General features: G+C 36.8%; 1 protein-coding gene, 1 long non-coding RNA gene and 1 pseudogene across 4 annotated transcripts; all 3 read right to left on the bottom strand.

Moving 5' to 3' along the window:
• Positions 1–419: 419 nt before the first annotated feature.
• LOC147500179 (1-aminocyclopropane-1-carboxylate oxidase homolog 1 pseudogene) lies at positions 420–2,046 on the bottom strand (annotated as a pseudogene). Its single transcript, XR_015196234.1, has 2 exons — positions 1,054–2,046; positions 420–955 (listed from the first exon to the last, which is right to left on the bottom strand). The product of XR_015196234.1 is annotated as a 1-aminocyclopropane-1-carboxylate oxidase homolog 1 pseudogene (transcript).
• Positions 2,047–2,164: 118 nt separating this feature from the next.
• Positions 2,165–20,569, bottom strand: LOC147500177 (1-aminocyclopropane-1-carboxylate oxidase homolog 1-like). Of its 2 annotated transcripts, XM_086561865.1 has the most exons (8): positions 20,325–20,569; positions 20,169–20,232; positions 18,989–19,441; positions 17,031–17,304; positions 15,811–16,392; positions 3,873–4,343; positions 2,857–3,178; positions 2,165–2,625 (listed from the first exon to the last, which is right to left on the bottom strand). In XM_086561865.1, the coding sequence occupies exons 5-8, from the start codon at positions 16,314–16,316 to the stop codon at positions 2,374–2,376; spliced, it is 1,551 nt and encodes a 516-aa protein (XP_086417991.1). In that variant the 5' UTR covers positions 16,317–16,392; positions 17,031–17,304; positions 18,989–19,441; positions 20,169–20,232; positions 20,325–20,569; the 3' UTR covers positions 2,165–2,373. The 2 variants fall into 2 exon arrangements, with proteins under 2 accessions (XP_086417991.1, XP_086417990.1); XM_086561864.1 differs by lacking the exons at positions 18,989–19,441; positions 20,169–20,232; positions 20,325–20,569 and having other exon boundaries at positions 15,811–18,931.
• Positions 6,501–13,495, bottom strand: LOC147500178 (uncharacterized). Its single transcript, XR_015196236.1, has 2 exons — positions 13,443–13,495; positions 6,501–7,291 (listed from the first exon to the last, which is right to left on the bottom strand). It is a non-coding gene; the product is annotated as an uncharacterized LOC147500178 (long non-coding RNA).
• Positions 20,570–21,285: the final 716 nt, after the last annotated feature.

Below are 21,285 nucleotides of genomic sequence, written 5' to 3'. Positions count from 1 at the left end.
TTTTAGATGAGGTACATTGTAAATGTACTTTCCCAATTATTTTCTTCTATATTCTTTCTTTTCATTGTTGAGCAACATTTAATAGCAAACATACTCTGTACACATCTTCCAGTGAAACTGATCACCTCTTTCTTCTCATTTATTTATTTAATTTATTTTTCTTATCTTGCGGTGCTAGCGGATTCTGAAACCTGTCTTGGTAACTGGCTTGCATCTACAACCTCTCTTCTGAATTTCTAAGAAGTTGATGTTCCATATGCTTGAATTTTATTGTCTGTTTTGGAAGTTGATTTGAACGGACGTATGAGGCCTTTAAAATCTGAAAGTAAACCGAAGTGAAATGTTTCTGTTTTACATGAATTGATTACACAGGTGTAACCATCTAACAAAGTCTTTATAGTCTGTACTCCTGTAAGATGTACATATTAGAAATATTACATTCCCCTCATACTTTGCATTGCCATTTTTTTTGGTCAACAACTTTGCATTATGTATTTTAAAGGTTTATTTGATTACATCCATCATCAGGAACCAACGCTGAGGTTCTGTTTGATATCTCTGCAATTGATACTCGAACATATTTTTTTCCCAATATGACATAGCAATTAATTCAACAGAAATTGAAAAAATAAATAATATTACAATAGAGAAGCATATAGTTTTAGTTAACGTTCAAACGGTAGTCGATCTTTACTGCTTGCACATATCACAGTTTGAAACTGGACATGCACTTTTCATCAAGTCCTTGAGAGAAGAACTGGGCAAGATACTCATTCATCGAGATTTCTCTGTATACTGGGCGGCTTTCATCTGATATCAACTCCTTGATAGGTCCAAAAGGCTTTGTTGCCATATCAAAACGAGGAGTCAGAAAGCATGCAACCGATACTCTGGGTCCAACATGATTGGCTAACACCCTGTGCTCTATACTTTTAAACTTGTCATTGGAGGCAATCTGTAGGGCGAAAAAATCAAATTAAACCTGAGGCCTTACAATATTACAGCGCGCATGATTTCTATATTATAATGACCATATATGACTAAGAATTGTACCTGGAGAAGATCCCCAATGTTTATAACTAAAGCACCTGGAATCGGATTCACATCAATCCAATGACCATCATGAAGAACTTGGAGGCCTCCAATGTTATCTTGGAGAAGAACAGTGAGATACGTAGGATCGGTATGGCTTGCAGTACCTAAAGTCAGCTCTGGCTCTGGACACGACGGGTAGTAATGAGAGACTAAGGCACAAGATTCGGCACAGTTCATTTGCTTTAAGTGATCTGCTTTGAGACCAAGAGCCTCTGATACTAACTCAAACAAAACATTGGCCAATGTAGTAGCATGCTTTTATCATCTCTTCTAGTACACTTAAGGGCACTCCATGATTCACAACTTGAAAGAATCCCCAATTCTCTGATGCATTCTCTATCTCGTTGACAATTTTCTGGTGTGTTCCTTGGAGGTCTATGACTGGAATTCGGAAGTCTGTCAGATCGATATCTGACATCGGATTGACTTCATTTGGTGGCCTGATGAAGATTCTTGGAACTTTTGCTAGGCCAGCATCGACTAGTCCTTTGACACCAGCTTTTGTTTCATCAAATGCTTTAAGTTCTTCAACTCTGTCGTAATTTGACTGTGATGATATAACAAGAGGAAGAACTGCTTCATTGCTTGTTGCCATTTTTGGTTCTTTGTTTGTGTACTATGGTTCCCGTTCAATACTCCATATATAAGAATGCCATGAAACATCAACTTGAGGGCTGACTTTGTATATACATACTGTACAAAATCTAGGACAGCCAGGCAGATCTCTTATACACACAATAGTTTCTGCCACCAGCAAAGAATTTTAGTTGACAATTAATTTCTGCATATCGGTTACATGAACAAAATAGGTGATGACGGCCACCACCATCTTACTTTAGGTACAAGTATATGATAATGTTATTTAACATAAATGTTCAATCAAATGTTTCTCCGGATCCAACTTCAATAAATTAAGTGTATTTCTGTAACAGCTAACAATATAATGGAGATGAACAGAATACTTTCTTAAGGTATATATGAATGTCACGTGCATAAGCAAATCTTCTTAAATTGAATGGAAACAAGCATGATAGGCTTTTGTATTTGAATGAACTTTCACGATCTAATCTGTAACAACAAACATATTCGTAACTTTTAATGTTGCTATATATAGTGCTGATAACAATGCTTACATTAGTAGATCTCACCAGATACAGACAATCAGACATACTATAGTATCTCATAAGATCGACTTGCTCACACGAAAGAAGAACATAGTTTACCATACAAGTATACAACCGTTTAACTTGGTACTAGTACTATTACCCAATGCTCACATTACAATTTGAAAGTGTCCAGGCCAGACTTCCCATCAAATCCTTGAGAAAAGAAATGGTCAACATATTCTTTCATAGAGATTTCTCTGTATACAAACTTACTTTCATCTGAAACCAATTCCTTAATAGGCCCATACGGCTTTGTGGCCACGTCGTAACGATTAGTTAAGAAAGATGCTACTGATATTCTTGGTCCGACATGGTTAGCTAGTACCCTGTGCTCTACGCTCTTAAGCTTGTCATTGGAGGTAATCTGCACGTCATTGAAAGTTGAAAGTTGAAACTAATATTAAGGAAAAGAGAGATACAGAAATACAAAAATGAAAAATAAAATATCAATTCAGTTCTTGGGGTATGGTTGATACTTTGATTTGATGCAAGAAAATATCTCTATCCCCTGCGTGGTGAAAAAAAATGTTCTTGCAACAATATGAAAATTTCAAGACACTCCTTCAGTGATAAATAATGGCCTCATAAAACATACCTGGAGAAGATCACCTATGTTTACTACAAGAGCTCCTGGAGTGGGATGTACATCAACCCAATGATTTTGATGAAAAACTTGAAGGCCGCCAATGTCATATTGGAGAAGAATAGTAATGAATGAAGGGTCTGTATGACTTGAAGTTCCCAATGTTAGGTATGGTTCCGGACATGCAGGGTAGTAATGAGAGACTAAGGTGCATGATTCACCACAGTTCATTTGCTTTAGATGATCTGGTTTGAGACCAAGGCTCTCCGATAATAACTCGAACAGTGCATCTGCCAAATCGGTAACTTGCTTCCCGTACTCAATGGTTATGTCCCTACGAAAAATATACACAAGCAATTGTGAACGACCAAAGGCAAAAGTTATAATATCCTTCTAGCTCAATTGGTTGTGTACTCCTCTCCTCATGGGAGAGGTTGCAAGTTCGAATCCCACCAAGTGTTGGTTTTATGTGATGGGTCTTTGGGCCAAGTGAGCCTTCGGGCTAGAGACAAGATGCTGCTACGATGGGTGGACCAAGGACCAAAAGCAAGTCTTTATGGACAAAGTGGAAACTAAAAACTGGTGCATCGGCGAGAGCCTTCGGGCTAGGTTCCTTCGGGCAATGTAACCGGTGTGGGTCTGCCCTGCCTTAACCCTCTAAATATTGAGAAAAAAAAAAAGGGCAAAAGTTTTGCTGCCTAGCTGTGATAAGTTTATATCCTATTTTCCAGTGTTTTTGCATGGTTTTGAGTAGATTTTGCAACCCTAGGATGATCAACTCAAGTTATACACTATGGGGTTTGTCTCACATTAACTAGGAATTGAAGCCGTCTGAGATCCTGGACAAATTGTATTGGGTCACCAGTTTTTTGTGTTCGGTAGAGGACTTTTTCAAGGAAAGCTCACATTCGAGCACAGGCCAAGGCTATGTGGGGACGACATCGATCAAAACCTTATATTTAACTCGTAAACTTAAACATTTACGTACGTGTTAAGATAATTTGAAATCTATAGGGAATTATTCATACCTACAAGCCTCAGGCATTTCAACAGGAGCGAGGGGATCAGACGCCAGCATTCGAAAGGTCAATGTGTCCCTCCAGTTTGCAGCTTTGGATTGATAAAGATCAAAGTTAGAAGTATACCTGACTCTTCTCTTATCGTCACGACTGTAGTATACTCTCTTTACCTCATCATCTTGCTCATGAAATCTAATCACCCCTTTAATCATCTCATCTAACACACTGACAGGCACACTGTGGTTCACAACTTGAAAGAATCCCCACTTCTCTGATGCACTTCTTATCCCGTCAATCACCTCCTGATGGTCGCCTTGGAGGTCTATGACTGGAATTTCGAAGTTGGTCAGGTTGGAATCTGACTTCTGATTGAGTTCATTTGGTGGTCTAATGAAAATTTTTGGAACTTTTGCTAGGCCAGAGTCAACTAGTCCTTTCACACCAGTTTTTGTTTCATCAAAGGCTTTGAGTTCTTCAACTCTGTTGTAATTTGACTCAGTTATTATGGTAGATGAAAGAACTGATTCATTGCTGCTCACCATTTGTTCCTTGTGTGTGTTCTATGGATAGAGTTGCCATGAAGCAACTATTTATATGCTAAGATTTGTATTAAAAAATATTGAACATTTGGCATGTGTAATTGGCGCGCAGTTCGGAAATTTGCCCTCGTTGGAAGTTTGGAAACACGACATAGAGAATGAACTAAATACATTTGCCAAAATCTGTCCGTAAGTAGTTATTTTGCCAAAAAGCCAAAACGAATAGTTGGCATAACCAATCATCTACACCAAAAAGCAGAGACTGGACATGTTAAAACTGTATTTTTTTTTTAACGTTTGTCAGTCTCATCACTTTGGAAGACATAGCATGACGAGGAAAACAGTGGAAGACATAGCATATAGTATGTTGGCAGCGAAAAATAATCAAATGTTAATCTTTTCTTCTTGTACATATCGATCATTTTGTCCTATGACTGTTCATCGCAAATATTTTCTTTCAAAATTATTTTAACCATATATAAATGTCAAGTTAAACTAATACATGACTTGAACATACGCTTGCAGTGAACGTGGGATTTTTTTTCTATAACTTTGAGTATGCACAGAAACATCTAAGGAATGATCATCCGGTTTTAACAGAGAAATTTTTGTTTGGTGGCAGACAATAGATGATTTTATATTGTTAATTTTTTGTGTGTGCACCCGAGTGGGCTATGTTCATGAGTTTCTCATAATTGTAAGGCTTAGAGCCTAGTATTGTTGTAGTGATAATTCTCCCTCTAATGATCATACTTTTAAGAAGGTATGTAACTCTTTGAAGTGTAATAAACAGGTAGGGGTCTGCCTCAACCCCATAACCTTTTTAAAAAAAACCTAATACATGACAATTAATACTGCAAAAAATTGTCAACTATCCCAGATAGCTTGAACTCCTTGAAGGTATAGACATAGTTCGGGATTTCGGAATTTCAACAAATCCAAAAACCGAAATTCATTAAATTTCGACCCTATCACATTTGGAATTTCATATATTTCAACTCTATATCTGGAATTCCGATTTTTTTAAAAACCGAAATATTAGGGAATTCCGAAGTTTCATTCGGAATCACGAACACTGAGTATAGAATGTGCAGTACAAAAGCAGATTATGGGTTGAATCTAACTCGAAGTCACCATAGCTATATTTGGAACTTGGAACCTACCATGGTACTTGTGGAACAGATGGAACGTTTGCAAGATAAAACTTTTGAACCTGAAAATTAACCATGACTGATTAGGCGGCAAACCATAAAATAATCATGATTGACAATAGGACCTTTGTACATTAAGGCAAGCCTATGTGATTGTCCAAGTGGGAGGTCCCTAGTCTAAATCAATGATCAAAATATCAAATTCGGTGAATATATCGGTGTACCCAAAAACTGATATATATCAAAAATATCGGATATATCCAGTTTTTTTGTGACCAGTCAAAATTTTGTTTTGTATGTCGATATATCAAAAATATCATCGATTATATCGGAAATATCATCTATTATATCGGAAATATCGACAATATATCGGTCAAAGTCAACAATATTTGGTCAAAGTCAACAATATCGGTCAAAGTCAATAATTTATATCGTATATATCGGTCGATATATATCATTATATCATAAATTCCAATATATATCAAGAAAAAAAAAATTCAATATTCGGTAAATATATATCAATGTTGGTGTACCAAAAAAACAATATATATCGACGATATATCATATATATCGGCAATATTTTGTTCCTTGGTCTAAATTACCTTAGATTTGCACACTAGAGTGGGAAATGTGATTGTCCAAGTGGGAGGTCCCTAGTCTAAATTACCTTAGATTTGCACACTAGAGTGGGAATTGATCGTCTCCCTAGTTTCCATTGTATTTTTTCTTTTTCCCTTGTATATTTCCATGTAATTTCTTTCTCATTTTAATACAAAATCTTGCTCACTTTGAAAAAAAATTATATATTACATACTATGTTAACTAATACGGAAAGTGTTGCAAAATTGGTGCCCATCTCTATATTTCAGTCGTAATCTGCTAAGAAAAAGTGTTGACTATATATGTTCTTTAGACTCCTCTAATATATAAATAGAGTTCATTATTCACCATAAATTTGAATTTATATAGAAATTAACAATTTAACACTCCGATCACAGGAGCCCACCTACTCAACCGGCGGTTTCTAAAAATCTCTCATTATTTTATGGGCCCTTATTTTATTAGAGAAAGTAGCTGAAAGCAAGTAGCATTGACTCACTTTCACGAACAGCTTACTCGGCCGTGCAGCTCCTGTTCTTGCGAGATCTAAGTTGTACCTCTCGAGTTATTAGACAATAATTTTAATTCATTCAGAATTATCTATCTAATAAGATAGGGATTTTTTTCTGCACTAAAAGACAAAACTATAACAAAGAACGGTCCAGATCTGTTTGAGAGAAATCTAACGGTAGAGATGACATCAAAGGAAGAGTTTTGTGTTGTTTGGTGCGATTCCCTTACTCCCAAACAAGGCGATTCCCGTACTCCCAAATCAGCAATCCAGCTTTTACAGTAGCCATCCCAGTTTTTGCTGTTGAAAGAAGTTGCAATCATTGAAGCTTTTACTACAGTAGCCATCCCAGTTTTTACTGTTGAAGGAAGTTGCAATAATCATTGAAGCTTTTACAGCTTTTACATTTTAAGGTTGTATTTGGGGGATAAAGCTTATTTCGTTTCTCCAACAGCATACGTTGTTTATTAAAGTTCCTCACCATCTCTCAACAGTATACGTTGTTTATTAAAGTTTCTCCAACAGCACAAATCCTCACCATCCCTCAACAGTATACGTTGTTTTCAAAGCTCTGCCTTGAGGATAAAAAGAATTTGAAATATAATTATTTCCGCATTTTAGAGGTATCTATCTAATTTGATATTGGAAATTTGGATTGGATTGTAATTTAGCTTGGTTTTTGTTGTTTAGTGTTTGATTGGTTGGATTAAAATGAGCTGGTTGCTATTCCGTTGTTAGATTTGGGTGTTTTGATGTGAGTTATTTGAAAATGGTTGTTTTGTTTGGATCTTTGCATTGGTATTAACTTGAGATTGTTTTTCTTAGTGTTAGTTGATACATTGTACTGCTTGCATATTGCCGATTTGTTAAGTGATTGTTTTGATTCGAGGTGCGCTGATTTTAATTGCGATTTTAATTGGATCTTTGCATTGGTGAAGAATGGCTTCCGTTTGGTATTCGCGGCTTCCATAAGTTCGCATTTAATCATATAAATCAGATCTCGATGCTTTTTAATTAGGTGTCCAACAATTTACTACTGTGAGTCTTCGCCGTGTTCTTTGATTAGAGCTCCATTTTGATTATTTAACTTTGAAAATGGTTGTTTTGTTTGGATCTTTGCATTGGTATTAACTTGAGATTGTTTTTCTTAGTGTTAGTTGATACATTGTACTGCTTGCATATTGCCGATTTGTTAAGTGATTGTTTTGATTCGAGGTGCGCTGATTTTAATTGCGATTTTAATTGGATCTTTGCATTGGTGAAGAATGGCTTCCGTTTGGTATTCGCGGCTTCCATAAGTTCGCATTTAAGCATATAACTGTATCTCGATGCTTTTTAATTAGGTGTCCAACAATTTACTACTGTGAGTCTTCGCCGTGTTATTTGATTAGAGCTCCATTTTGATTATTTAACTTTGCATTTTTTAAGAATTGACGCTTCCTAGGCAATCATGGTTAAAGAGCGATGGAAGAGAGGAAGGGAATTGTTAGTTCACCCAGTCAATTCCATAGCACGCCATCCTATTGAACCTCCCAATCTGGTATATGTGCCTCCACATCGAAGAAATGTTGTGCGTCCTAATCTATATGTGCCTCCTAATCGAAGATCAACTGCGACTCCCAATGTTTTATTTGTTGTGCCTCCTAATCGAAGATCTAATGCGGCTCCTAATAGGTTATCCATTGTGCATCCTAATCAAAAATCTCCTGCGACTCTTAATAGGTTATCTGTTATGCCTCCTAATCGAAGATCTCCCGCGGTTCTTGATAGGTTATCTGTTGTGCCTCCTAATTGACAATCTCCCACGGCTCCTAATGTCTTATCTGTTATTTCTCATCATCGAAGATCTACTGTGCCTCCCAATCTCTTATCTATTGTGCCTCCCAGTCAAAGCTCTATTGTACTTCCTAATCGGAGATCTATTGCACAACGTCTTCGAAGAGAAAAAGATATCGATCAAAGGACTATAGCACAACAAAATCGAGACGGAGGAAAAGACGTCATATCCGACATATCGATTCCTTTAAGAAGACGAGGTCAACGCACGAAGTTGGGTCCTCTTCACCTATCATGGAAGTTGGGTCCTCTTCATCTATCACAGAAGATGTTACAATGCAAAGTTGTGAGGATAATACTATGTAAGTCAAGTGTTTAAATTCTCACTCTTATGTTAGGTTTCAACATAACGTAAAGCGTGATATATCATAGGTCTATTTTTGCAGTGATCATGATATGACTGGATTTGATGAAAGTGAAGAAGAAATTCTTAATCCTCATAGAGGCCATGTGCTTCCTGTTCCAAATCGCCGCCACTTTCTAGGAAAGATGGATGTTCTCTCATCCATTTTGTTCGCCCTTCATTGGAAAGATGAACAATTATCAAAATCAAAGCGAACCACCTTTATTTGGAACTTGTTTGTTTACAAGGAAAAGTTAAGCTACCGCTTCTTTCTCCACTACCTCCGGCACTTAAATCTTTATTCGAAGGATCTAATAAACGTGCAAGATTATTCCGTGAGCAGATTCGGCAATACAATGTGTGTAATGCCTTTACCAGTCTTGGTTGCAAATTTAACGATCGTGTGTTACATGGACGTGGTCCTACCTCATTCACTGTTCATGGAGAGTTGCGGCATCAAATCGGTTCATTGTTGCCTGATCCAGGGATGAAACCTAAGTTTTCACAACTTTATATTTATGATCCCCTAGCTGCTTTGGATCACCGCCACAATCGTAATCCGAATTTGTCAAGGGAAGTGTTGAAAACTGTACAAGAAACTCTTCTCGAGACCACAAGTTTTGTGATATCTATAAGCAAGCATTTGAGGTTTTAACCGAAAATGCTTCTCGAAAATAACAATGTTCCGGGCCCATCTACACTATGATCCGCTTGGATAGACGAAGGTACAACCTTCCGACAACTGATGAGATTGCAGTGATATTGCCTGGAGATGGGAGTAAGGTTGATGCCATGCGTGATATTGTACTTCGCTTGAGAGGAGGGCATGAGTTGGAACGGATAAGCGAATGTCATCCCGCTTATTTGCCTTTGCATTATGTTCTTCTGTTTCCTTATGGGGATTTGGGTTGGTCACCTGATTTGAAGTTATGGGACGTCAAGAGAAATGCTCCAAGCAATGCAAGACTCACCCAATTATTGTATTACGCCTACCGTTTGTTTGAACGACCCACAGAGTACTCATCCATCTTGCTGGGGTGTAAATTGTTGCATGAATTTTTGGTTGATGCTTGGGCTGCATATGAACAGAACCGTCTGCGATACATTAGACTAAATCAAGACACCATCCGTTCGGATGTGTACAAGTGCTTGACAGATGTTGCACTTGAGGGATTAAGTCCCGATCAAATTAAGCAACGGTTCATTTTGCCTTCCTCGCATGTTGGAAGTCCAAGGCACATGTCACGAGATTTTTCAGATTCAATGGCTATCACCCGGACTATAAGCACCCGGATATTTTTCTTACGGTGATCGCAAAACCCTAATTGGCGAGGAAATTAAAGATGCTCAAGGAACACCGACTTCGACACTTCGGCTGAAATAGTTGCGGGTATTCGAAATAAACGAAAAGCAATTATGAAAGAAATCTTGAAGAATGATATCTTCGCCGGTGGTTGCATATGTCTATACCATTGAATTTCAAGCGGTCTTCCACACATGCATTGCCTTTTATTTCTCACGCATGATGATGACAAGATCCAAACAGTGAGCAAGTGGATAAATTTGTATGTGCGAATTTCCGGACAGAGACACCCACCTTTGCATTGTTTGAAACGGTGAAGAAGTGCATGGTTCATGGCCCCTGTGGTGATCGAGATCCGAGTGCTTCATGTATGGAAAATGGTCGATGCACCAAAGCCTATCCAAAAGAGTTTGTGGAGGAAACAATTATGGATAAAAAGGGTACTCCATTTACCGGAAGCCATTAATCGGCAAGAAATATTTTGTGAAAAGGAGGAATAAAATGGTTAAAGTTGATAATGGAGATGTTGTTCCCTTACAATGCATATCCGTTCGAAAATGTTTGATTTGCCATATCAATGTTGAAGTTTGTACATCGTGTCAAGTCTGTTAAATATATTAACAAGTACATCTACAAAGGCTATGACAAAGCAACAAAAGGTGGCGGGAACAAATGATGAGATTCACAGAATATATCGATGCAAGGTACATTGGACCAACGAAGGTAATGGCATCTATTTCGAGAATCCAATGCATAAAGAGTTTCCAAGTGTCCAACGATTGGCTTCATTTGGAAGGCATGCATAGGGTTGTTTTCAATAGCAAAGAGCCCATGGATGCAATTCTTGCCCGAGCGAGAGACCAAACCTCAACCTCAAACGGCGGTTTTCTTTAAGTGTTGTCTTTGAAGATCCAAATGCACGAGCATTTACCTATCAAGAATTTCCAAGACACTATGTTTTTCACAAAGACTCTCAAGAGTGGACTCCTAGGACTCGAGGACCTTCCATTGGTAGGATGTATTTTGCAAGCCCCAATGCCGGGGAGTTTTTATCTTTTATCGTTTGCTACTTATTGTAAAAGGGCCTACCTCCTTTGCATATCTTTATAAAGTCGGTGATACCGGTAATGCGGCATACAAAGAAGCATGTATTGCCCGTGGGCTGTTGGAAGTCGATGATGAGTGGATACAATGCCTAGAAGAGGCGATAATGAAAACCGGATATCAACTACGGAGGTTGTTTTGTGTAATTCTTTTAGAGTGTCATCCGTTCTTACCCGGATCTACTTTGGAGCAAATTTGCATCGAGTATATGTGATGATCTTGACACAGGCCGAACAAAGCCGCGACATCCCGGATCCAACCGATGAGCAAATAACAGTTACGGCTTATATCCGGTGGAACAAATCCTTTTAGAATCTGGGAAGACATTGGAAGATTTCCGCCCATGCCAAAGCAAAAGGAGGATTGGAGCAAAATTGTTGGCAATAGGCTCATTTGGGAACAACGCCAACTTCAAAGATGAAGGCATAGGAGAAGAGGGTCAGTTGATGTGAGTCGCCTTAATGCCGAACAACTTCATGCTTATATCGGCCGCGGATCGATTCAATATATGGTGACAAGGGCAAACTTTTCTTTTGAATGGAGCCGGTGGTACAGGGGAAAACATTTTTGTATAATACAATTGCAAAGGCACTGCCAAGACGGGTCTTATTGTCATCATGGTGGCATCATCGAATTGCATCTCATCTGTTATTATGCGGTGGACGACCGCCATTCTACATTTAAAATTCCAATTGATGTGATGGATACCACTTTTTTGCGGCTTCACTAAACATTCTCGACCTTGTCGACCTATTTAAAGAAAACAAACTAATTGTTTGGGACGAGGTGCCCATGCAACATATATCTTGTGTTGAGGCCGTGGATAGAACACTTCAAGATATTTGTGGAAACAAGAAGATATTTGGTGGTATCACTACGCTCTTGGTGGTGATTTTCGACAAACACTTTGTGTTATACCGTTAGGCTAGAGAGAGCAATTTGTTGGTGCATCACTACGGCTCTTTCCTTTGGAGTTATTTAGAAGTTTTGCACTTGGTACGAACAACATGCGGCTTGAAATGGCAGAGTCCAAGACCGGCCGTCGTTTTTTTTTGTTGGAGGTGTGCTACTAATGCCTTCTAATTAGAATGTTTTTTTTCTCCATTAGTTCCATATATAAAACGAACTATTTTAGAAACTAATGAATTCATTTTTGCTTTGATTCATTTAGATTGGTTCAAATCCCAAAGAATGCGCATACAATTGCGAATGGAATACGCAAAGTGTACCAATATCCAAAACTCATCTTCTCTGTCTATCCCCAATTGGATGTTATGGACACACCGTTTCCAAATTTCTTAACCGATCGCACTATTCTTGTCGCCCGTAATGATGATGTGAGTACAATTAATGAGGTTGCACTGAATTTGTTTTTCCCGGTGAAGCGGCAGTATTTGGCGGCAGATAAAATCATCGAAGATGATATTGATAATCCAAGTGGGGCTCACTATCCCACCGAAGTTTCGAACTCCCTCGACCCTTCTAGCTTACCACCTTTCAATCTCAAGTTAAAACACGGATGCCCTATAATGTTGCTTTCGGGAACATAGCACCTAAAGATGGGCTTTGCAATGGGACCACGACTTATGGTGCTTCAATGTGCGAGTAAAGTCCTTCAAGCCAAAATTTTGACCGAGAGAAAAGCCGGAAATCCCGGTACTCATCCCAAGAATATCTCGCCTCCCTCAAATGCAGAGTTGCCTTTCAAACTATCAAGACGACAATTCCTGTTAGGCTAGCTTATGCCATGACAATTAATAAGTCGCAAGGCCGGTCGAAAATATGTTGGCATTGATTTGAGGACACCGGTTTTCATCATGGGCAACTCTATGTGGCCATGTCCGGATGTACTTCTTCAAAAAGAATATCCGTTTTTCTTCCACCTAATGCAAGAAATTGTACTACAAATGTCGATACCCGTAAGTTCTTCTCTAAGGACATCGATACCAATGAGAAAAAGGCAAGTGAGAAATTAAATAATGTTACTTTTATTGATTTAGAAAATAAAAATATATTGTATCCATATATATGCTATGTAAGTTTTATGATAGTTTTTTTTGTTGATGATAGCGTGGATACTTAAAAAATAAGAATAGAGATTATTTTATTTTGAAAACCATCTCTTTTGTAAACAATATGCTAAATGTATCAAGTCTAAAAAATCATGTGTATGTGATTTGTTTTGCGAGTACCAAGTTAAATTGCCATAATTTTTCAAATACATGATTGTAGTCTTTGCTCCATGGCGGATTTATCCATATATAGCGTAATGGTGTGAACAAGATGCATAGAGGAGAATGAGAGAAATGAGGAACTTCGATAAGTAGGCGAATGGAATATTTATTTTATTTTATTTTTCCCTTTTCGTTACTAGAATTAGCCCCAAAAAAATTATGCAAAGTCTTCTTTAATGTTTAATGAGTTGTCTTTTAGTTTTAGAAGTAATTTGTGTTATGTATAAATATGAAGTTATATATTTTGGTATGGTTGATCTATGAGAATTGTATTGTTTGATTTTCAGGTTATGACAGGATTTAGGTTTTTGAAATGTTGAAAATACAAAGGAGACTCTGCTGGATTTTTTTATTTAAAAAAAAAAAATGATGATGCTCTTAATTGAAGACTCTCTCCCTTTATTTTCATCATTCTCATTCTGATATGTATTAAATTAATGAATGTATAAGAGTATGTATAATGAGTTGGTTTGTGAGAAATGAAATGCATAGAATTGCAATAATTAAACTCACTTGAGTATCTCACTTGAGTATGCGTATGAAATGATTATGAAGTATAAAACTGTTGGAAATGGTTATATCATCGATACAATGCTACCATAGAGATGGTCTCTCTTGGGGTGTTGTTCAAAAGCAATGTGTCTAGAGTGCCGACTGGCACGGGCATTCACTAGTTGTTTAATAGGGACTAACTGTAATAGACAAACATACACTTCTTCCGGCACACTACCACTTTAGTTATTTCTATTATACAAACAAACAGTCATATTGAAAGTATTGACCTGACTTGCCGTCGCTGCCTTTCAGAAACGAAATGAGGCATTAGTCTGACACCTGAGTGTTTAAAACTTTTTTGTCAGTTTGAAACTTGGTCTGACATGATTGCAAATCTTGTCATCCTTAACAAAATTACTCTTGATATGGGAAACAAATAACTCCGGGGCACAAGGTAAGCTCGGTTACAGTAACCAGATATCTGAATTTTAACATAACCATAACCATAACCATTATGTTGCTTATTGCCGAAGTCACAGTTTGAAATAGTCTAAACCAGACTTGCCATCAAGACCTTGAGAATAAAAATGATCAACATATTCTTTCATCAAGATATCTCTGTAAATAGGGGGGTTTTCATCTGAAATCAAGTCTCTGATGGGTCCACAAGGTTCTGTGGACTTGTCGAAACATTGGCCTACTGATACTCTTGGTCCGTTCCTATTAGCTAATACTCTGTGTTCTACGCTTTTAAGCTTATCGTTCGAGGTAATCTGCTTAGAAATCATCAACATAAATATTTAGTTTGAAATCTATCTTTTGTGATTTATTTGATCCATTAATATTAGGTGTTACAGTGTTGCAAAACTGCATTATTGTCTCCAGAAAACATACCTGGAGAAGATCTCCTATGTTTACGATCAGAGACCCTGCAATAGGACTGACATCAACCCAATGATCTTGATGAAGAACTTGAAGACCACCCATGCTGTCTTGAAGAAGAATAGTGAGAAAACTAGCGTCTGTATGCCTTGCAGTTCCTATAGTTAGCTCTGGCTCTGGACATGCTGGGTAGTAATGAGAAGCTAAGGTACATGATTCAGCACATTGCATTTGCTTTAGATGATCTCCATATAGCCCAAGACCCTCTGATATGAGTTCAAATAGTGTCTCTCCTAAATTTGCAACACGCTTTGCGTACTCAATGGTTATGTCTCTACAAATACAAGCCAAACCATAACATAAACTACATGAATATTTCGACAAATGGTTATTCTACTCAAATATCCCTAATTGATTCAAACAAACGTGAACAAGATACTTCAATTTATATGTCTATTCTCCTTTTCTATTTTTTGTGTTTCCATCAAGCAATATTGCATATTCTGACTGAGTTCCAATTTGGATTTCCAAAACCCGTTAATTAGTAAGGCGATTGGGTTTCCCAGGTGCCCCCCTATCTGTATCCAAGCTCAACCTGACAGAACATTTTTTCTTCTTCATTTTTTAATTTCAAAGTATCCAAGTCATGGATTTTACCACGGCAAGAAAACCTTCCCATACGGCCATATTCCTAAGAATTAGTGGCTATACTTATAAGCCAATTCTTTGTAAAAAAAAAATATGAAGCTAATTATGCATTAATCTGTGTAGTTGCAAACAGGACAGAGGCAGGAAACCAGGCTTAAGAAGTAATGAGAACTTGTAGATCTCTAGATTTCCTAATGGTGATGAAATGAGTTCACCAATGAACGCTTAAACTGGTATACTAATATCATATTAGTATATTTCGAATAGCATATTACTGACTGCTGAAATGAAAGATTTATACCTGCAGGCAGCTGGCATTTCCTCAGGATCTACAGGATCAGGATTCAACATGAGCAAGATCAATGTATCCCTCCAGTTTGCAGCTTTAGATAGATAAAGATCAAAGTTACTATTATTCTTCACTCTTCTCCTGTCATCGCGGCTGAAATACTCTTTCTTCACCACTGTATCTTGTTCATGAAATCTAATCACCCCCTTAACCATTTCTTCTAATACACTTAAGGGAACATCATGGTTCACAACTTGAAAAAATCCCCACTTCTCTGATGCACTTTTTATCCCATAAACCACCTCTTCATGTGTTGCTTGAAGGTCTATGACTGGAATCTGGAAATGGGTCAGATCAGACTCTGACTTCTGATTGAGTTCACTAGATGGTCTAATGAAGATTTTTGGAACTTTTGCTAGGCCAGAGTCAACTATTCCTTTAACACCAGCTTTTGTTTCATCAAATGCTTGAAGTTCTTCAACTCTGTTGTAATCTGGCTCACTTGATATGGCAGCCATTTTTTCTTCCTTGTATATGATTGTGATCTTAGTTGGATAGAAATGCCACTAAAGATAACAGCTATATACTACATCTCTACATATCACAAAATACATATACTTTGATCAAAATTCACTAGTCAATAATGTATTTGCTTAGAATATAACTAAGGTGACGATATCAGTGACCTAAGTGTCAAGTTACAGCCAACAGAATACCATTCTTGTGAATTGAGATAACCAATAAGAGCAAGTCCAATGGGTGCTATATGGCCGGCCACCCCAAACACCAAATTATTAAAGAAATACTAGCATTTCGCCCGGCCCATGGCCGGGATTGTTTCAATGTGGGTTTTATTAGCCATAAGACTCGCCATCTGGATGGGCTTGTTAATTGAAATTGTTTTTTTTTCCAGCACAATCACAGCACAGCGTATAGTATAGTTTGTAAATAACACTACTACTCTATATTCTACAATGCATCTCCAATGCAAACTCTTTAAAAACACTATAGAAAAAGTAAAATCTTTTGTACTATGAATTGCAAAATGTTTCGACGGTATAGAACATAGAGTATGCATCCACTACTTACAAACACTGTCATATACCCTTGCAAATAACAATTGAGAATATTTGAAAATTTAACCTAGTGTCCAAAGTTGTTGAAGAAAAAGCATTGGAAACTATAATCTAGCTCGGAGCAAATCGATTTTGGCGATCTTATTTGTGTCTTACTTGTGTCGTCTTTGGCGCATTATTCAAAATCACCCGACATCCTTATTCATGTTGCCTTTGGTGTCATTCTTCTACCCTTTATTTCGCGACTTGACATTCCTATCCTACTACAATATTCTTCTTTGACAGTAAGTTCTTACTTGTGTCGCCTTTGGCATTATTCAAAATCACCCGACATCCTTATTCATGCTGCCTTTGGTGTCATTCTTCTACCCTCTATTTCGCGACCTGGCGTTCCTATCCTACTGCAATATTCTTCTTTGACAATAAGTTCCTGTGTATAAGTGCATGAAATTTAAAAGTGATTCACTCACATAATTCATATCTAAGTTCTGCATTTCAAAGAAAAAGAAAGTGATACAAACAAAAACACCTAGCACTTCAAAGTTTAAATCTACTTTTGACAAAAATATACATACACCACCTTAGGATATTATCTATAGATTTTGTTCTTAACATGTCTTCACTCCATAGCCAGATAGCCTCATATCAAGGCTTCATAAATTAGTAAGAGTAGGTGAAAAAATAATATATGTCAAAGGAAGAATACTCAAAACTGACATAGTGTACGTACTCCCCATTGAAGTTTCACTCCAAATACGATAAAAGAGCATTGCATTGAGCATTGATTATCATGACTTCCTGAAGTATGAAAAAAAAATAAGAGGAAAGGAAGACTAAACAAAATTGATTGATAGATGGTACCAAGTATTAACAATACCAAGGTGGTGCCACCTTTTGCACTTTTGGAATGATAACTCGCTACTGTTGTGTTGCATCCCATAAGCTAACATCTTTCAGTTTTTTGCATAATAGCTCCAAAATCTTTTATTAGAACAAACTTAATATTACTATATTTTTTACTACATTTGAGTACTCCAAATTCAATTCTCGTTCTAGTCAAAGCTCCATTATTACTTACTAACTATATATTGTTGTTTCAGGTCGTAGTGCCCAAACACACCTTGAATCCCCCCTAGCTGCGAAAGTCATTCTCAGACATCAATTTCATCAAACTCAATGTTAAGTTCTTGCCAATGACATAGAAGAGTGTAAAGCACAACTGAGAGAAAAAGCAACGTAACTACTCCACAACAGAAAATCTATTTAGTTCTGCAGCCTACAACCGGCCTTAAGAAAAGTTTTGGTGCTATCGAGAAGAAGCAAGGTATCTTGATCCTTTATTAACTAATATAGTACTATTTAGTGGTGTAGGCTCTGGTAGTCTGGTTTCTTTTTGTCAGTTTTATTCAGCTTAGCAGCTAGTCAGATTTAATATTATATATCTTTTTATAAGCAGGTTTGGACTTTGGAGCCTGCATCAGGATATCTTGTTTGTTACACTTCAGCAGTTCAGACTTAGAGTGCAAACAATGTTTGTGTTGTTACAGAGAGTAAGCACAAATCTCGTAAAGCTGCAGGCCATATATTTCACCAAACATACTTTTACTGCAATTCAGTGAGATTTAGGTTCTGGCTATATTTTGGGTAGTAAAACATAAAGAATAAAATACCGGATCTGATGTAATGAACCCAGTGATTGTTCTTGACACCACAAAACAACAGTCTTGGACAGTTGGACGTGGTCACCATGTGCATTTTCAAAGAGGCAACAACTGGTATGGTGTTGTAGTGTAATGTGTAAAAGTCGAATCAAACCTTTACCCCAAGGTTAATCACTTCAGAGCTACTTCTATAATCATATATATAATGCATATATGGTACACAAAAATGCTCATAAGAACCGCCAAAAGCTACTAATCAAATGGAATTAATTAATTAAAAAACATATAAACAGTAAAACAAAACACTGACATACCAAGGCCATACATCATAAGAAAGTTGAGTTTTTCTATAATCACCACCAACGGAATGTATGAACACACTTTAGAAATCACAGTCTTGTTAAACTTAATCATGCAATTGCACTTATGATAAAAAGAGGGAGAAATGCATACCTATATATCCAATGATAAAAGGAGATGCATATTGTCAGCGAGTGTCCTTTTCATCTTCTCCCTGACTGAAATAGTTTTTTCTTTGTTGCAATCCAATCCATAAGCTGATTTTAGTGAAAGTAGGTTTCCCGCTAGTGGATATGCAATTAGGTAAAGCCCATTCCGTTTCTGGACCCCTTTCATTTCAATAAATCTACACTTTCAGCTTATAATGTTTTAAGAAACCATATATTTAGAATCACAAAGAAGTGCAATATCACCACTCTCACAAAGTTTTATAATCTCAACAATCACATGTCTACACAATGAATCAAGTTCTACAGAAAATTGCTTTACCCAAGACTCCTTGATATTGTACTTTTTCATAACCCATATTACCATATACCAACATTGCATTGAGATGTACATTGCACCACAGATACCCTTCAAGCATCCAAAGGCTATAGCGGCCTTCTGTAGGTTTACGCAAATGTGAGCTAGGAATTGAAACAAATCCAAATTCTTCTATACCTAAGCTGAACGACACAATAATAGGCACACCATTTTCTGAACTCTAATCAATAGCCATCCAATGAAGATATGCATAATCAGGATGTGAACAAATATTGAAAAAAACATCTTCCTTTTCATAGGCATGAAGCAATTCAATGTCATAAGTCTTAAAATGTTGTTATGTTTTGTGCATCTAGAATTATGATAATCCATTCAAACCTCACATTGATTTTTCCATTCATAATTAGTTGGTCAATCAGATGAACCTCCTCCATTCATTTGTCGTACTGTCGCATCTTTCTTCAATAAACTCAGTAAAAAAATATATCCTCTACATCAGACAAAACCAATACTAAGAATCTATTAATAAAAAATTGTATCTGAAAATCTCTACTAATTCTTATTGCATAATTAAATGCATAAACAACTCATATTTAAAACTATCAAAGTCTTGGAATTTCTCCTATATTTCCCAATCACATTTGCAGGATAATAAAATTCCACTTAAACCCATTGAAATTATTATTATTCCTCATGAAAAAATTAATTGTTTTTAGAATGTGAGTTCTTGGGGAAAAAAATATATACACAACGACGGAAAGAGATATAATTTATTCGACATTGAATTCATTCTTGCAGTAAGATAACCTTATCGCGAAAATGAGGGTTATGGGGAAAAATTGCTTACTTGATGGAACTGTTTAGAACGACCTTACTGCCTTCTTCTTCATTGTGATTGGGGTTTTCTTTTTCTGTTAAGAAGAAGAAGAAGAATTGCGTTTTTATATAGCTTCGATTGAATAGACATTTCAAACCCAAAAACAGGTGTTAAAAAATAGAATACCAATCAATGGACTGGCGAATTGCTTCCTCTTCCTTCCGAGAGCTCTTCATTTTTTTGAGGTTGAGAACTTGGGTGTTTTTTTTTTTTAATAGTAGGAAAGGTATTTTGGGTTTTTAGGACTCCTAGTTGAAGTCGAGAGGGGGTTTTTTTTTTCAGATTCAAATTTTGTGTTTCGCAAATTGGTTTGAAGATTGGGCGGGTAATTGTACTGTTCTTATTATATGTATCTCAAGAACAACTAGAAAATCTCGAGCAAATCCAACGTCTGATGTAATTTGTAATAGGGACTGATTCACAATTAATTAAAATACTATTCTGACTTTTAATTATCTTTATATACCCATTTAAAAATACTGCTGATAAGGCCTTCTAATCTATTTTATGAGCATTTTTGCCTACTGTGTAATAATTGATTTAGATATGATAAAAATCAGTCAATGCAGTCAAGTCAGTCAACAGTCAAAACAACACCTTAACTAATCATGCCAGCTCAGATTCTTTAGTAACTAATTCTTGTACAACAGTTTTTGTAACTAACCGAGAGCAGTATATAAATGTAATCAGAATTAATAATTGATAATAATGAAATCATTTCTTTTATAAGAATTATCACAAATAGCCATTTCAATGGGGTTGGTTGGTGTGATAAACCTAGCCAAATTTGTGGGGCCTTGTCTAGCAGGGGCGGCACAATTTCTACCATCTATGTATTAAATTTCGACGGACGGCAGAAATTGTATCGTCTGTCCCATCTGTTTCAATTTAACTGAGCAAACTAATGGACAGACTACAACCTTCTGTATCAATTTACCAACGCTAAGTCTAAATGGTTTTTGATGTTTGTCACACTAAATTTAGTTGGGCAAGATAAAAAGGCTAAAAATCTTATGTGGCAGTCTTTTAGCATCCCTCCATTGGACTTGCTCTAAGATCAATCAAGTCATGCTAGCTATACCTGTAA

Source organism: Coptis chinensis, chromosome 5 (genome assembly GCF_015680905.1).
Source record: "Coptis chinensis isolate HL-2020 chromosome 5, ASM1568090v1, whole genome shotgun sequence".
In the NCBI taxonomy this organism is placed as follows: Eukaryota; Viridiplantae; Streptophyta; class Magnoliopsida; order Ranunculales; family Ranunculaceae; genus Coptis; species Coptis chinensis.
The sequence above is the reverse complement of the archived record's forward strand: the minus strand, read 5'-3'. Positions and strand labels throughout refer to the sequence as shown.

Coding starts and splice junctions, on each gene's coding strand:
- LOC147500177 (XM_086561865.1), bottom strand. CDS start 16,316: ATGGCTGCCATATCAAGTGAGCCAGATTACAACAGAGTTGAAGAACTT. Junction 3,179..3,872: donor GAAATGCCTGAGGCTTGTAG/GTATGAATAATT, acceptor TATTTTTCGTAG/GGACATAACCATTGAGTACG. Junction 2,626..2,856: donor ACATAGGTGATCTTCTCCAG/GTATGTTTTATG, acceptor AATGACGTGCAG/ATTACCTCCAATGACAAGCT.